General features: G+C 48.1%; 1 protein-coding gene across 8 annotated transcripts in view; it reads left to right on the top strand.

Annotated features, from left to right (window-relative positions):
• XDH (xanthine dehydrogenase) overlaps positions 1-15,018 on the top strand; it is a 106,811-nt gene extending 91,793 nt beyond the window's left edge. For all 8 annotated transcript variants that reach the window (XM_061432014.1, XM_061432017.1, XM_061432016.1 and 5 more), the window contains 11 exons: positions 84-229; positions 1,309-1,390; positions 2,101-2,196; positions 2,832-2,960; positions 3,585-3,659; positions 6,571-6,623; positions 8,559-8,673; positions 9,313-9,378; positions 10,947-11,135; positions 12,628-12,804; positions 14,417-15,018. In XM_061432014.1, the coding sequence (XP_061287998.1) occupies positions 84-229; positions 1,309-1,390; positions 2,101-2,196; positions 2,832-2,960; positions 3,585-3,659; positions 6,571-6,623; positions 8,559-8,673; positions 9,313-9,378; positions 10,947-11,135; positions 12,628-12,804; positions 14,417-14,467 (1,179 nt within the window). In that variant the 3' untranslated portion in view covers positions 14,468-15,018. The remainder of the gene's footprint in view (positions 1-83; positions 230-1,308; positions 1,391-2,100; positions 2,197-2,831; positions 2,961-3,584; positions 3,660-6,570; positions 6,624-8,558; positions 8,674-9,312; positions 9,379-10,946; positions 11,136-12,627; positions 12,805-14,416) is intronic.
• Positions 15,019-15,918: the final 900 nt, after the last annotated feature.

The following is a 15,918-nucleotide window of genomic DNA, read 5'->3' as shown; positions in this document are numbered from 1 at the left end:
GAGGGGCAGGAAACTCCACTTCCAGTTACGCCCCGCTGGTCTCTTGCCACGGCCATGGCCTCAGCGTCTCTCTGCTTGGGAAGGTGCGGTGTAAGAACATGTACAAAGAAGGGGACCTGACCCACTTCAACCAGAAGCTTGAGGGGTTCAGCGTGCCCAGGTGCTGGGATGAGTGCCTGAAGAGCTCTCAGTATTACGCTCGGAAGAGTGAGGTCGACAAGTTCAACAAGTAAGCGCCGTGGGGGAGGAGCCTGACGTTCTGGGGTTCTCTAGGGTTTCAGATTTTATAGCCCTTTCGCTGAACTCAAAATAAGAATAATAACGTAGTAGATAACTGAGACGGAGAAGGCAATGGCACCCCACTCCAGTACTCTTGCCTGGAAAATCCCATGGATAGAGGAGCCTGGTAGGCTGCAGTCCACCGGGTCGCTAGGAGTCGGACACGACTGAGCGACTTCACTTTCTCTTTTTACTTTCATGCATTGGAGAAGGAAATGGCAACCCACTCCAGTGTTCTTGCCTGGAGAATCCCAGGGACGGGGGAGCCTGGTGGGCTGCAGTCTCTCGGGTCGCACAGAGTCGGGCACGACTGAAGCGACTTAGCAGCAGCAGCAACAGATAACGGAGAAGGCTGCTGTGTTTGCTGACTCATCCATGGCCATCTCTTTGAGATCCTGATATGTTCTGCAGCCCAGGGGACCCCGGGTCACAGCACTCAGGATCATAGCAGTGTGGTACATTTTCGCACTTTTGTCTGCCTTCTGGGCAGACGATGCTTTGGCCCAGGACTAAGAACACCATAATTATGTGCCTGCCTCTGACACCAATCTATAAATGTGACCTTGGTAGTCACTCCATCTCCTTGGGTCTCAGCTTCATTATCTGGAGAGTAGGGATAATTGTGCTGGCCTCTCTCTCACAGAGTTACTTGGATAAGCAAATATACAGCACAGAGGAAGTATTATCAGCAACAAGCCACAGTTCTTTCCTGGCGTCGTCACAGTCCAAGACCACCAGAGCGCTCTGACCCAATCCTGATCCCTCTCAGGGAAGCAGAGTGATGACTCTTTAAGGTCGAGACTTTCAAGGGTGGACCTTGTTCCAGCTCCACTGGAGGATCCAGAACCCAAATGCCCACTGTTCTCACTTTGTCTGCCCAATCGAAGCACAATTCAGTTATGACCAAGACTGAGTGGGCACTTCCAAGGACGCCTTGTTCCAATTTTACAAAGATATTGCATGAAACATGTCCAATCTGACATGAATATGGTGGAGAAGTTACTATGAGATTTTTTTTCTTTCCTCTAGGGAGAATTGTTGGAAAAAGAGAGGATTGTGCATAATTCCTACCAAATTTGGAATAAGCTTCACAGTTCCTTTTCTAAATCAGGTAATTGCTTTGCATAATTTTGTCCATCTTCACTGCCCTGGGGTCCCATTCCTCTTGTTTACACTGTTGCAAGACTTCCCAAGTGGCACAGTGGTAATAATGATCTGCCTGCCAATGCAGGAGACACAAGCGATGCAGATTTGATCCCTGGATCAGGGAAGATCCCCTGTAGTAGGAAATGGCAACCCACTCCAGTGTTCTTGTCTGGAAGATTCCATGGACAGAGGAGCCTGGCAGGCTACAGTCCATGGGGTTGCAAAGAGTCAGATATGACTGAGCACGACACAACAAGAACATATTGTCATGGGAGCAGGGCTGACCAGAGGAACTCTCTGCTGTTTAATCTGTACCTCCCTATTGGACCTGGGGTCAATGCCTAGTTATTATTTTCCTGACTATTGGACTATGGACAGCTGCTCTGCCTTTCTAATCCCATCTCTTTGTCTAGAGAAGCGGGACAAACATATATGACTGCCCTCCCTCTGAGGATGGGTGACAGAGAGATTTTTTTTTAAAGTTTTGCAAACTACTGAAGGTCTACATTATTAAATCATGAGATGTATACTACTTTGATATTTTTGTCTGAGGTTTCTATTCAAAATGCTACTGCTGGTTTTCTTTTTCCTGGGCTCCAGTACTTTTGGTCCCGGGGCCTTAAACTGAGTTAGGATTTGCTGAATTTTGTGTTTGGCATTCTTCTCTTCCCTTAGGCAGGAGCCCTGATCCACGTATACACAGATGGCTCCGTGCTGGTGAGCCACGGGGGCACAGAGATGGGCCAAGGCCTTCACACCAAGATGGTGCAGGTGAGCAGTCTGGAGACAGTGTCCATCCTCCCCAGCACCGTGATGTCTGGGGGAAGTATGATGCTGTGAAAAAGTGAGCATTGCCACATCCCAGAAGCAGAGGCAGGCCCAGGTTCTGGCCCTTGCCCAGCTGCTTATTTACATGTGACCTTGGGCAAGCCTGCTCCTCCTCTTGGCCTCAGTTTCCCCATCTATGCAAAGGTGTTGGTGATGATTCGGGCCACTTCCATCACCAGCACTTAAGGGCTCTGTGCCCGTGTGTAAGGTGTGTGTTAAAGGTAACTGGCTTCCCTCACACATATGAGACTCCTCTCAGTGGAGCTGGATTAGAGTTGTCACACCTGCTTGGCTTGTGGGCACTGGCCAAGCTGAATCTTTTTTAAAGCCAGGGTTAGTTTTAAAAAGGCATTGTTCATCACCATCAGGTTTCTGAATATTTTGAATCCAACCAAACCACTCCATAAAGTGTTACTTCAGATTCAGACTGATGTGAGAACATCCCAGCCTCAGTAGAATTGTGGTTTATGAAATTATTTTCTTGCCTGTTAAGAGTGAATCTGAATCCCACCTTGGGGAGAAGGCAGCCAAGCCCTGCCAGGGCCTTCCCTAGAAGGTAGTGTCCTCTTTGTTCGCAGGTGGCCAGCAAAGCTCTGAAGATCCCCATCTCTAAGATCTATATCAGCGAGACGAGCACTAACACGGTGCCCAACTCCTCTCCCACGGCCGCCTCCGTCAGTACCGACATCTATGGACAGGCCGTCTATGTAAGGAGCCTCGGGGGCTGCCGAGCTGAGGGCCAGCCCAAGGCAGGGATTCGGGAGAGTCCCCAGATAGGAGCTGCAATGGCTCCCTTGCGGGCTTGTGGCGATGGCCGTGCCTCTGGTTCTCTTCACCAGGAGGACACCAGGCTAAAAGAGGGGCCCAGGAACCATTACCACTTCCATCAAGGCCTGGAAGGATGAGCGTAGAGGGGGAGGGAAGTTGGAGGAATGCAGGGGATTCTGGGAGGACACACACCCTGGTGGTAGAACTGAGCAGGAGACAATGGATCGAAATTGAACCTTGATTGGGGGTCAGCCAGGTCATCCCCGTGCTTCCCCCACCTCAAGGTGGGTAATGTCATCAGACAAAGGAGTTTGAAGGGAGAAGGCACCTCCTTAGGGATCCTTCAGCATTTCCCCCTCGTGTCAACTTCAGGACTGAGTCGTGAAGTGCTCTCTGCACAAGGGCAAGTGGCTCCTACCCAGGGCCTGGAACATTCCTGAGAGGGTGGCATGGCTGTCTGAGTGGCACTCTGGGCACAGCACTGCTTGGAGAACCTCAGGATTTTGCTTGAGTTGGGGAATGCAGAGGACTGATGTGTCTGCCATGTGGGCTGTCTTCTTTAGGAAGCTTGCCAGACCATCCTGAAAAGGTTGGAACCCTTCAAGAAAAAGAATCCTGATGGCTCCTGGGAAGACTGGGTAAGTTTGCAGACAAAAGAGAAATTAAGAGCAGGGTTGTGTCCCCGACCCTGGGCAGGAAGAGGAGGTCAGGATCTAGTCACAAAGGCAAAGAGAAGTTGAGGTGTCTGTATGCTTTCACAGGAGAAGCAAATGTTCAGCCTTGCTGGCCCCCTTCTCTACAGCGTTCATAGTTGAGGGAAGTCACTTGAGAATTTTTGATCCAGGATCTTGACAGCCCTGAGGGAATTGGGGGTTCACCTGCCCTGAGCATCATAAGATGGGGGTGACTGCTACTCCTGCCTTACTGAGACTTCTCTCAGAGGTCATCCCATGTCCCATTCATCTGCAGTCTTTTAAAGAGTCTCAATTTCTTCAAACCTCCATTTCTGAGAGGGCTGCCCCAGGAGCCTCCTGCATTACCCAGCTCTGGAGTCTGGGTCCACAGAGACTCTTGTCTGTGAGGGAACAGGGAAAAAGACATTGTGTCCATGCTCAGTCACTTCAGTTGTGTCCGACTCTTGGGGACCCCGTGGACTATAGCCCGCCAGGCGCCTCTGTGTGGGATTTCCCAGGCAAGACTACTGGAGTGTGTTGCCACGCTCTCCTCCAGGGGATCTTCTTGACCCAGGGATTGAACCCGTGTTTCCTGCTTGGGAGGAAGATTCTTTACCACTGAGCCACCTGGGAAACTCCAAAAGATGTTCCCCACAAATTTATATCATGCCTGTGATTTTAGGAGTGATATGAGCACTCATGAGAGGAATGAGCCCAGTTCTCTGATTTCTGGTTTAGAAGCCTGCATGTCAGAAACCCTCAGAGGGAAGCTGCCAGGAAGTGTCTCTCCGATGGGAGACTCAGCTCCGCCCACAAGCAAACATGCGATGGTGGCCCCACTTGACCTTCCCCTCATGTTCCAATGAAAGGACTGGATACAATAGTAACCCATAAAATGTGACCACACATGAACCAATTCAGATTGTGCAAGTCTCCCTCAAAACAGTCAAAGAAAATAAGCTGTTTCTCCTAGACCTACTCATCTTACTGTGCCTCACACAACCTGTCCTTCCCTGTCCACACTCACAGATACCACGTGAATGTGGGTTGATTTTGGTAGTGTGGGTTTTAGCATGGATTTGTAAGACAATGTCAACGTTTTCAACGACAGTCTCTACAATCTGTTGACCTGGGCTTTGTCTTCATCTACTGGCCATGTAGTCCAGTGTTCCTTATAAGCAGGTAACCCTCCAAAAGGGTTTTATCAGAAGAGTGTGATTGGGACATGACAGGCATCAAAGCTTTTTAGTGTCTGTACTGTATTGAAAAAGGCAAGCTATTACTGCCACCACTACTATCTATGTATATATCTGATGTCATATAGCAAAGACCCTAGAGAAATTCTTTCTGTAAACTTTAGTTTTCTCATCTGTAAAATGAATGTAATAATAGTACTGATCTTATAGGGTTGTACTGAACACTAAGTGAGGCAGTGTCTGCAAAGGACTCAATAGCATCTTTTATATAGTAAAGTCCTTGGAAGTTGACAATGATCATGATGCAAGCTACATCAACAACAAATTACATTTAGAACTGTGAATATTGAAAGAGAGAGAAGGAAGAAAGGAAGGAAGGAAGAATAAAATAAAAATTTATTATGTAGTTGTTGTTCGGTTGCTAAGTCATGTCCGACTCTTTGCAACCCCATGAACTGCAGCACATCAGGCTTCCCTGGCCTTCACCGTCTCCTGGAGTTTGCTCAAACTCATGTCCATTGAGTCAGTGATGCCATCCAATTATCTCACCCTCTATTATCCCCTTCTCCTTCTGCCCTCAATCTTTCCCAGCATCAGGGTCTTTTCCAGTGAGTCAGCTCTTTACATCAAGTGGCCAAAGTATTGAAGTTCAGTTTCAGCATCAGTCCTTCCAGTGAATGTTCAGGATTGATTTCCTTTAGAAGTGACTGGTTTGAGCTCCTTGCAGTCCAAGGGACTCTCGGTGAGAGTCTTCTCCAGCACCCAGTTCAGAAGCATCAATTCTTCAATGCTCAGCCTTCTTTATGGCCTCTCACATCTGTACACAACTACTGGAAAAACCATAGCTTTGACTATACACACCTTTGTCAGCAGAGTAATGTCTCTGCCTTTTGATACACTGTCTAGGTTTGTCATTGCTTTCTTCCAAGGGGCAAGCATCTTTTAATTTCATGGCTGAAGTCACTGTCTGCAGTGACTAAAGAGATAGAATGGATGGAGAGGTGGACAACTTTATTAATAGAACACAAGTCTAATATGTTAAGTAAGGAATGAGCATTGTACAGAGTTGCTGTTATAATGGCCAGAGTAGGGAGTCATCACAGGAGAGGTGAATGAAGAGGCAAGCTTGAGCTGATTGTTGATGAAGCAAAGGATTTTGACAGATACAGCAGAGGAACCACATAAATGAAGGTGCAGAAGTGTAGGGATGAGAAGGATTGGGAGAGAGTTAACGCTGGAGTTTTGATTTGAGTAGCAATGATGTGTGGATTACTGGAAGCCATAGAGAAGACTGGAATCCTTACTGTCAGGCATTTGCTCAGTGGCTCTGTACACAATGCAGAATCATGGAAAGCTCTAGAGTAGGTAAGTGACAAGGACTGTGTGGTGTGTTAAGATGATCCCTCTGACTGGACTGGGCTACATGGCAGGGCAGGAGGCGACTTGAGGCTGGAAGACCAGTTAAGAGGCTACTGTGGTGCTCCAGGCTTCAGATGACCAGGGCCTAGTGCAGGGGGTGGTGGTGAAGAGCAGGAGGTGCCATGTGGAAGCGAGAGTCACTATTGAAAAAAAGCTGATCAGCTTCCAGGTGAGGAGGAGGAGCTCATGAAAGCTTGGTGCCGGGCCAGGGTTTCTGGAAGCCATGCTTCCCCCTTCCTGATGCCATTCCCTCTCCTCAGGTCATGGCTGCCTACCAGGATAGAGTGAGCTTGTCTACCACTGGGTTTTACAGGTAAGTAAGGTGCTGACCTTGCCCCTCTCACAATGAGTTGTCATCCTAACCTCTGCAGGCCCCTCCAGCGCTGCACTCTATCAGCCTTTGGTCAGGAGAGAGCAGGTCCACCAAAATGCTTCTCTCTCCAATGGACTGCCACTAACTTCAGTGTATTGAAGGGGCCCTGAAATACGTGAGCTTACCAAACTATGTGCCAAAAGCATGAGCTATCGTATCGAAAGACCTCTGTTCTAGTTCTGGTCTTAAAGTGTACCATTCCATTGGGGGGTCACTGGTCCCTCTCTGAACCTGTCTCCTCTTTTATGACATAATGGGTCGGTCACCAGCCATGCCCCTCAGCATTCTCCTGTAAGAACCAGGGGCGTCTGGTGTTCTGAGGGTCACCCGTGTGTATTATTTGTGCTTTGCGTCAGATTGCTTTAAGCAGGCTCTCCTGCAAAAGAATGAGAGGAGGATCTAGAGCACGTGGTCTTGTTACAAAATGTAGAGTGGAACATAAAATGGGATTTAGAAAAAAGCATCTTCTGAAACTTGAAAATTCAGTGAGACCCTGTTTCAGCAGAGGCCTTGCCTGTCTGATCTAGAAGCTATGAAAAGAAATGATCATATTTACTGTTAGCCATAATGTTTTAGCTTTCTCTGGGAAATCTAACTAAGACCTTTTCTTCCACGGATCAGTGGATGTGCAAAATAGTTGGATGTTTACTTTAAAAGGTCTTGTGTGAAAATTTATAAATATATACACTATATACGTAAAGTAAATATACATATGTATTTTTTAGGGCAAAGTAATGTTTTGCCAGTGCTCCCTGGTTATGTAATATTTGACTTACACAAACACAAACTAATGAAGATTTTCTTATAAGTTCCTATTTCATTGTTAGAGTTGATAGAACTGGAGTTTTATCAGGGAACACCCAGATGAACTTGATAAGGTTAGAGGTCAACGAACATGGCCATCTCTTGGGAAAAGACTTTTCCCTCAGCCCTGTATTGGTTTTGTTTTCATGCAAATTCTTATCACATCAGCTCACATTATTCTTTCTGTGTAAGGTATAGAATAGCTCAGGTACAGAGTGCTATAAACAGAGAATACACACACACAACTAATGTAGCTCATGCAAAATTGGAATCATAATATAAGATAGTCAGGATTGAAAAAAAAAAAGTCATTTGATATTTGGCAGAAAACAAAATTCTGTAAAGCAATTATCCTTCAATCAAATAAAGAAATTAAAAAAAAAAGAAATGAACCAAGTCTAAAACCTAACACCAAATGCTAGAATAAACTTGCTAATAAATTTTTAAAAAGGAATAGAAAAAAAAGAAAAAATGTAAAAAAGAAAATCTGCTTTTTTTTAACAGCGCTTTGCTCAAATCATCTGTTGAAACTTAGGAGGGGTCCGTAGATGAAGAGTAATACCAGGTGGCTGCACCCGTGTTGGCACGGGTTACTGATCTTGTTACCTTTCACCTTGAGAAAGGTGAGCAGCCCCGGGTGAGCTTGTATGAACAGCCCAGGAGCCAGCCCAGAAGGAACCTTTGGTTCTGAGCTCTTGAATTCTAATTCAGTAGATCCTTTGGAGCATGACTTGCACGTCCTGCATGAGCTCAGGCAAACTTGTCACCTCTGTTTCTACCACATAGAGGCCGGCGTGCTGGGACCCTGCACCGCTCAGCTCTGCAGAATGATTCATATGAAGGCCATTGGCAAAATGGAGCAGAGACAAGGGGCAAGATGCTCAGCCATGCAGGGGTTTCACGGACAGGTTCAAAGTGCTCAGAACTCACAGACTTTTTAAAGAACAGCTGAATAAAAAATAAAGCCTTTAGGGTCTTAAGATTTTATGGGACAAACTCTTTGTATGTGTATGAGTTGGGAGGGGGGACATGTCCATCTTATTCATATGCGATATTTTCTCTTCTCCCCAGGACACCCAACCTTGGCTACAGCTTTGAGACCAACTCAGGGAATGCCTTCCACTATTTCACCTACGGGGTGGCTTGCTCAGAAGTGGAAATTGACTGTTTGACAGGGGATCATAAGGTGAGAAGTTTGCAAAACGTTAGAATGAAAGGGGAAAAGAGAAACTCTAAAACTGTAATACAAAGAGCGGAGGAATGAGCTTCCTGGTTGGGAAAACAGTGTGCCAAGTCGTGGCTTGGCAAACTTCCTGAAAAGAACCCAAAACTAAATATTTTAGATTTTCTGAGACTCTGCCTCAGTTATTCCACTCTGTCTTGTAGTAGGAAAATAGATATGAATGTATGCAAAGAGATGAGCGTGAATGTGTTCCCACAAAATGTAATTTATGCACCTGGAATGTGATTTTCATATCGTTTTCATGTCACAACATATTCTTATTATTTTTGTCAGTCATTTAAAACCATGAAAACCATTATTAGCTCACAAGTTCCACAGAAGCAGAGGACGGGCTGCTTTCAGCCCATAGGATGTATTTGTCACTGCCTTTCTTACATGACTGACCTGGACTCAGGTTCAAAGCCCCAGGAAGCTGGGTGCCTGCCCCTCCTACTCACACTGCTGTCTGAGGGTGCCTGGAGCTCTCTGCTTGGGAAAGAACTATTCCTATTGCTCTTAATAACCTAAGGGTTGCTCTGACCCATCTGTTATTCCATACATCCCTTTCTTCTCAAACTGCTTTTGTTGTGCTATCCATTCTAGAACCTCCGTACAGACATTGTCATGGATGTTGGCTCCAGTCTGAACCCTGCCATCGATATTGGACAGGTAAGGCTCCAGGGGGATCAGGGTGGTGAGGGACTTGGCCACCGATGTGCCCCACTGCCTCCTAGGATCCCTGGCCACAGTGTCTCCCCCGCTGTTATTTTTAAGGAGGTCTGAGCATGGTGCCAAGTGAGTCCCCCTGAGAGTGGGATTTAGTGGATGAGAGTCCACCCAATTCCTGAGGCAGAAGACAGATCCACATGGATAAACTTGAAAAGGGCATTCACACGGCAGAAAGCAAGATGATGGGCAGTGGGAACACTAAATATTCAGACACACACGTGGCACCGAGGGGAGTGAAGATCGAGTTTGAGTTCAGTGTGCAGGCAGTGGGGTCTCAGGGCAGAGGCATCTTCTCCCTCTTTATTCCTCTTCCACTGATGATGGCTGTTGTACTCTAGCAAGTAAATGCTACCAAGCCTGAGGTTGTGGAGAGTCCACCCCAGGTTCCAGGAGGAGGAATAAAGGGATGGCTGGAAGAAAGTCACTTTGGGAAAATATGAGAATATTGAGCAGAGCAGGTAGAACAGAGTCAGGGGGAGAAATCAAGAACCGACGTATCGAACATGCGGTAGAAAAGGTTCGTTGTATTTCCCAAAACTGGACAATCACTGAGTATATAGAAACTTAGTCATAAAACTGTTTCTTAAGTCATTGAACAGCGGTGTGGGGAGCCCCTCCTATGGGCAGGCACTGAGCTTGGCATAGCAGACGCAGAGATGCTCAGCGTCTGGTCTCCCTCTGAACACACTTGTTTAGCCGTGATGGTGCCACATACCATGATTCTGAGCAGTGAGGCTGGGAGAGCAGACACCTGGGCCAGCAGAGCGTGGCGTGTGCCCTTCAAGAGATCTGTGAGCTGCAGCAGGGGCCGTCTTCTCCCAGAGGGCAGGCAGGACTGGGAGTTCAAAAAGCCTGGAATCTACTAACCACGAAAGTCCTGTCTTGTGCTGCGTGCTTAGTCGCTCATTTGTGTCCCCCTCTGTGCAGCCCTGTGGACTGTAGCCCGCCAGGCTCCTCTGTCCATGGGGATTCTCTAGACAAGAACACTGGAATGAGTTGCCATGGCCTCCCCCAGGGGATCTTCGCAACCCAGAGATCGAGCCTGTCTTGTGGGACTGCCCCAAAGTGCATGGTCCCTCTCAGTACACGGCGGGTAGTGGTCCCCTGAGGGACACCCTCAGCCACCATCACCCCACGAGCTCACTTCTCAGCTCGGGGGTGCTGTTTCTCCTGTGGCATCATGGAAGGAACATCTGCATCGGCCCTGAAGTAGGTTTCATAGGAAATTACGCCTACCACTGCCTGTCCCGCTCCTGGAACCGCTGACAAGTTCTGAAACCGATTTCAGTGTCCCTGCCTTTGCTCTGCCTACACCAATGCTGGCAAAGGCCCAGATCGGTTATCCCAGGCTGGGGCAGGAGCCGGGGAAGGAAGCAGTAGGGGGCTGTTTCCAGCTTCTCTCCGGTTCGCCTGGGCAGGTGGGGCTTGGTGCCTGCTGTGGAAAGCAGCACCTGTCTTTGGATGGGGGGTGGGAGGCAGGGTAGCCATGGTTTCTGTCTGTCCTGCAGGTGGAAGGGGCGTTTGTCCAGGGCCTGGGCCTCTTCACCCTGGAGGAGCTACACTATTCCCCTGAGGGGAGCCTGCACACCCGCGGCCCCAGCACCTACAAGATCCCCGCGTTTGGCAGCATCCCCACAGAGTTCAGGGTGTCCCTGCTTCGCGACTGCCCCAACAAGAAGGCCATCTATGCCTCCAAGGTACTATTGCCCTGGGTCTGTGCTGCCTTCCGGTCTGCATTGTGGGAAACCACCCGCCATGGGGGTCTGCAGGGAGCTCGCATGGAAGAGAGAGAGAAGGGCCTGGGGCAGACGATGGGTGGGCAGGGCTGGAGGTGGGGTGAGGGGGGCGGTGAGCAGACCTGCCTGGGAGCACAGGGCACTGGGTTGAGGATGACACCACCTCCCTGTCATTTAAGCCAGCTTTCGGGGTGTACTCAGAGGGATTCCTTAGGTCAGTCTTATAGGTCAAGTCCTGACCTACACCCACGTCTCAGGCGTGCATCCTTGAGGCTTGGTCCCAGAGATGCTGTCGCAGGTCCTGCACCCCTGTCGTCTCTTGAGAATCAGCCCATTCCCCTGTGCACACACTTTCACCTCCTTCAATGACCGCCACTAGACCTTGAGGCTTGATCAGCATGCCTGGATGGTTATAACTACCCTCGGTTTCCTCCGTGTCCCCAATAAGTATGAAAAACAGTTAATAAAATTCATTAAACTGATTGACACAGTTGTTGGTCTAAGAAGGAAGACAGATAATTACTTGTCGTCAATGAAACACATCTCAGTTTACTTTCCAGTTGGGAGGGCCTGGAACACTGTGGTCCTTGCCGTCGGCTCTCACACTTTAGCGTGCGTCGGGTCACTGGGGGCTCAGGGTAAAAAGGTAGCTCCATGGGACTCACCCTTAGAAATTTTGATTCAGTAGGTGTGGGGTAGGGTCCTTAAACCTGCATTTAAAAAAAATATATTTATTTATATTTGGCTTCCCTGGGTCTTCGTTTCTGCGTGGGCTTTCTCTCTTTGCGGAGAATGGGGGCTGCTCTCTACCTGCAGTGCCCGGGCTCTAGAGGACAGGCTCAGTGACTATGTTGCCTGGGCTTAGTTGCCCCACAGCATATGTGATCTTCCCAGATCAGGGATGGAACCCATGTCCCCTGCATTGGTGGGTGGATTCTTAACCACTGGACCACGAGGGAAGCCCAGGCCTGCATTTTTAACAAGTCTCCCTGCTGACTCTGTTATGCGCAGTCTCTGATCTATGCTTTGGGGGATGAAACGGCCTTTGCTAGAAAATAGTTTCCATCCTGTTGGTCATGATACCTCTGTTTCAGCAACTTGTAAGTATAATTATGGTGACTGTAAATATTGGTGACAGAGTTGCAGGTAGATTATTCCCTGAGGTTTATTGCTATGAGGAAAGGATCAGATTTTTTTTTTTTGTCTGTAAAATATAATGCTTCATACAACTTTTAGTGGTCCATTATATTCGCATGGTGTCATCAGAGAAAATCACACAGTGAAATTTAAAAGACATGTGCCCACAAGGAGGAATCATTTATTAGACTGCTTGTTCTCGGCCCCTGTTTAGTTTTGAGCTCCTGCCTTGCTCTGGGGTCCCTGGGGTCTCCAGCCCTGCAGCTGTGGAGGTTGGCCCTGATTCCCTGTCTGTGCTCTGCTCTTGTCTACTCAGGCGGTCGGGGAGCCGCCCCTCTTCCTGGGCGCCTCCGTCTTCTTTGCCATCAAGGATGCCATCCGCGCGGCTCGAGCTCAGCACACAAATAATAACACGAAGGAGCTCTTCCGGCTAGATAGCCCTGCCACCCCGGAGAAGATCCGCAATGCCTGCGTGGACAAGTTCACCACTCTGGTATGAGGGCCCCGCAGTCCAGGGAGGTGGGGCCACAGGCTGGGGAAAGTTCTGCTGCAGAGGGAGGGCTGAGATGTTAGGCTGTCTCTCAGCCTTCCTGTATTTTTGGCTGGGAAGCCATGGGTCCACACCGCCTTCTGCCATGAGGCACCGCCTCCAACGTGCAGGAAGATAACAAGAATCCCCTTAAAGCTGCAGCTTGGGCTGGGTCTCCTGAGAGGAAGGAGGGCTGTGTGATGCCTTTATCACCCACTGATTCCATTATTTGCATAAAGATGAGGGTAATGGATAAAACTCCAGAAGAGCCTGATCTTTAGTGTCCAGCAGTGGCATTTTTGAGACCCTTCTTTGTTAAAGACACTGTGTGCGGTACTAAGGAGACAGGGAAAAAAATGAATCTGTGAGACAGAGCACATTTGTCCTGTGGTCACCCTGTGCCATGCTGATTCCGGGGATGTGTAGGTGCCCTGGAAGGCATCGCAACCTTTTCAGACACCAGTTGATTGCCCTGTGTGGTGACTGGTTACTGCCTTGGAGGTGTGTGTAGCAGAGAACTCCATGGTCTCTGGAATCATTTGGGGAAGTCCCTGTGTGATACTTGTGGGGAACAATGCCTGGTGAAAGGAGACCATGCCAGGACAGATTCGTCCACTGTCGGAGCCTCAGAAGCAGCCCAGTCTCTGAGTTGGGCCGAGTGGGCCTTGCACTCACTCTCCAAAGGCTGTTGCAGCCTCTTTTGAGTTAGCAGAACCAGATTCTTCCTGATACCCAAGTCATATCTCCTCCTGGGTATTTGATAGGAAATTTGATAGACATTTTGGGTTTCAGAGGGGGAAGGTACAGGAGAGGCCCTGGAGACAGGCAGATCTGCAGTCAGCACAGAGGGTGAGGGAGGCAGATGGGTCTCCAGTCAGGCGGCCCTTCAAGTTTTGCAATAGCTTTAGCCTCAGGGTGAAACACACACAGACCATGTGCAGGGCTCCCAGGCAGCAAGGATGCCTACAAATGTACAGCAACCTCGCTGTAGCCCAGAACCTTCCCACCATGGCCTCAGGGCTGACAGTAATCCAAACCCACCTTCTCTGAGAGCAGAGCTGCTGCCTGGCTCCCAGTAAGCTCACAGAGATTGTAAAATTAGCTCCGTGCAAACCGTCTGATGCAGAAGTCAGTGATCTAATGCAGAAGTCAGTCATCTGATGAGCCCCTCCCTCTGAGGCCCCGGACTCAAGCAGAGATTCTAACCCAAGTGCCTTGGCTATGCTGCAACACAGAAGTGATTTAAAAATCCCTGCTATGGATTTTCATGAGCAGCTGATCCATGAGCCAGCTGGGCTTTTGAAAAGCTGTGAGCGCCATGTGAGAAAGGACCACTTCTGTATCTGGTCATCCCAGTATCTCCAGAGTCTGCCGCAGTGCTTGACACATGGGGCATGCACAGTGAAAATTAATGAATGGCCAGGATGGGATGGGGTCCTGCCCCGGAGGCATCCCCCCAGCTGGGACTGCAGAGTGGTGTTTGGTCTGGGGGTGGTGGTTGGCGGTGCGGGGATGTGGCGCAGCGTCCTGAGCTGGAGGAAGACCCTTCAACCAGTTCTCTGTCATTCCTTCCTAGTGTGTCACTGGTGCACCAGGAAACTGTAAACCCTGGTCTCTGAGGGTCTGAAGAAGAAGCTCCATAGGAGTCTTCTTATGCTACCCTGGGGATTCCGTGGAAGATGGAACTTGCCCTGCAGAACATGAATCTCTGAAAGTTTCAGGATGACAGAGGTGTTATTCTTCAGGATGATGGTTGGAAGAACATTGAATGGATTGGAAGATTTTGATAAAAATATGATTTATAATCATGATGATAAGCAAATTCAAAACTACTAGGCCTGAATGGCTAATAGGCAATTAGTATCATTTCATGTCTGTTTTAATCACGTATTTGAAATAGGTGTAGGAAGTATTCGTGCTATGTCCTAACTCCCTAAACAGCTTATATTCGCTCAAGTGCTAACAGCGTCTCTCCTTCAAAGAAGATTCTAACATGCCTCCAGAAGCTTAAAACAGAGTTACTCTAAGCCTGGGTGTCTTCCTCAAAAAGCCTTTCCTTTGATTCAATAAACATCATATTATAACCTCAGATGCACACTTAGATTTGCAATGGGACAGTGGGGTGCAATTCAAACCTCTGATCACTTCATTGGAGAGAATAAAGAGAGAAATTCATTACTTGAATTGTCTTCTTTAAAAAAAATTTTTTTTTTTAAATTTACTTATTTGGCTGCGCCGAGTCTTAGTTGTGATACACAGGATCTTTTAGTTGCTGTGTGTGGGCTCTAGTTCCCTGACCGGGGATCAAACCCAGGTTCCCTGCATTGAGAGTGCAGTCTTAGCCACTGGACTACCAGGGAAGTCCCATGAGTTTAACCTTCTTAAGTTGCATGAAGTAAGATTAATCCATAAAAGCAAAAGCCAACGAACCCAATTACTCAGTACCTACAATGTGCCAGTTTCTTCCTCTTCCTCTGTGCATTAAGAAAAGATCGGGCTTAAAAATCTTCAATTGAAGCCAGTAATTCCCATCTAGAAATGAGGCTACTCGAATTAAGGTCAGCTGGAGAAAAAACAGCCAAGGACCCTGAGTTCTCATCCCAGCTGTTTCTCTGTGACCTTAGACTGTCACTTCCCTATTCTGTGCTTCATTTTAGTGCAAAATGAAAGGATTGGACTAGAATACTCTCTTAAGGTCTTCTTTGGATCTGAAAGTCTATAAATATATGACCTGAAAACTCCAGTTATTTAAGAGATCTTCAGGGCTCAAAGACATGACTCCTTTACTATGAGGAGTGCTGTCTGGGTTTAGATTCCCCCCAGTTGAAAAGAGAACTGGAGAAAGGCAGGTATTCCCTCTGCTGGCTCTGACGGGAGATCTCATCACTATCTGGTGCTGGTGGACAGTGTCGCCAGGTCATGTGCCTTCACTGTGTAAATATCCAAATTCTATTGGATGGGGTCCACGGTTCTCGCCCGGAAGGACTGTGGAAACCATGCATTTGACCCCGGTTCTTGATGTTACTAATAAATGAAACTGTCAGCTGGTTGGCACGTGAGAAATGCTTATTAATCATC

This window comes from Bos javanicus, chromosome 11 (assembly GCF_032452875.1).
Source record: "Bos javanicus breed banteng chromosome 11, ARS-OSU_banteng_1.0, whole genome shotgun sequence".
NCBI lineage: Eukaryota > Metazoa > Chordata > Mammalia > Artiodactyla > Bovidae > Bos > Bos javanicus.
This window is presented reverse-complemented; position numbering and strand designations above follow the sequence as displayed.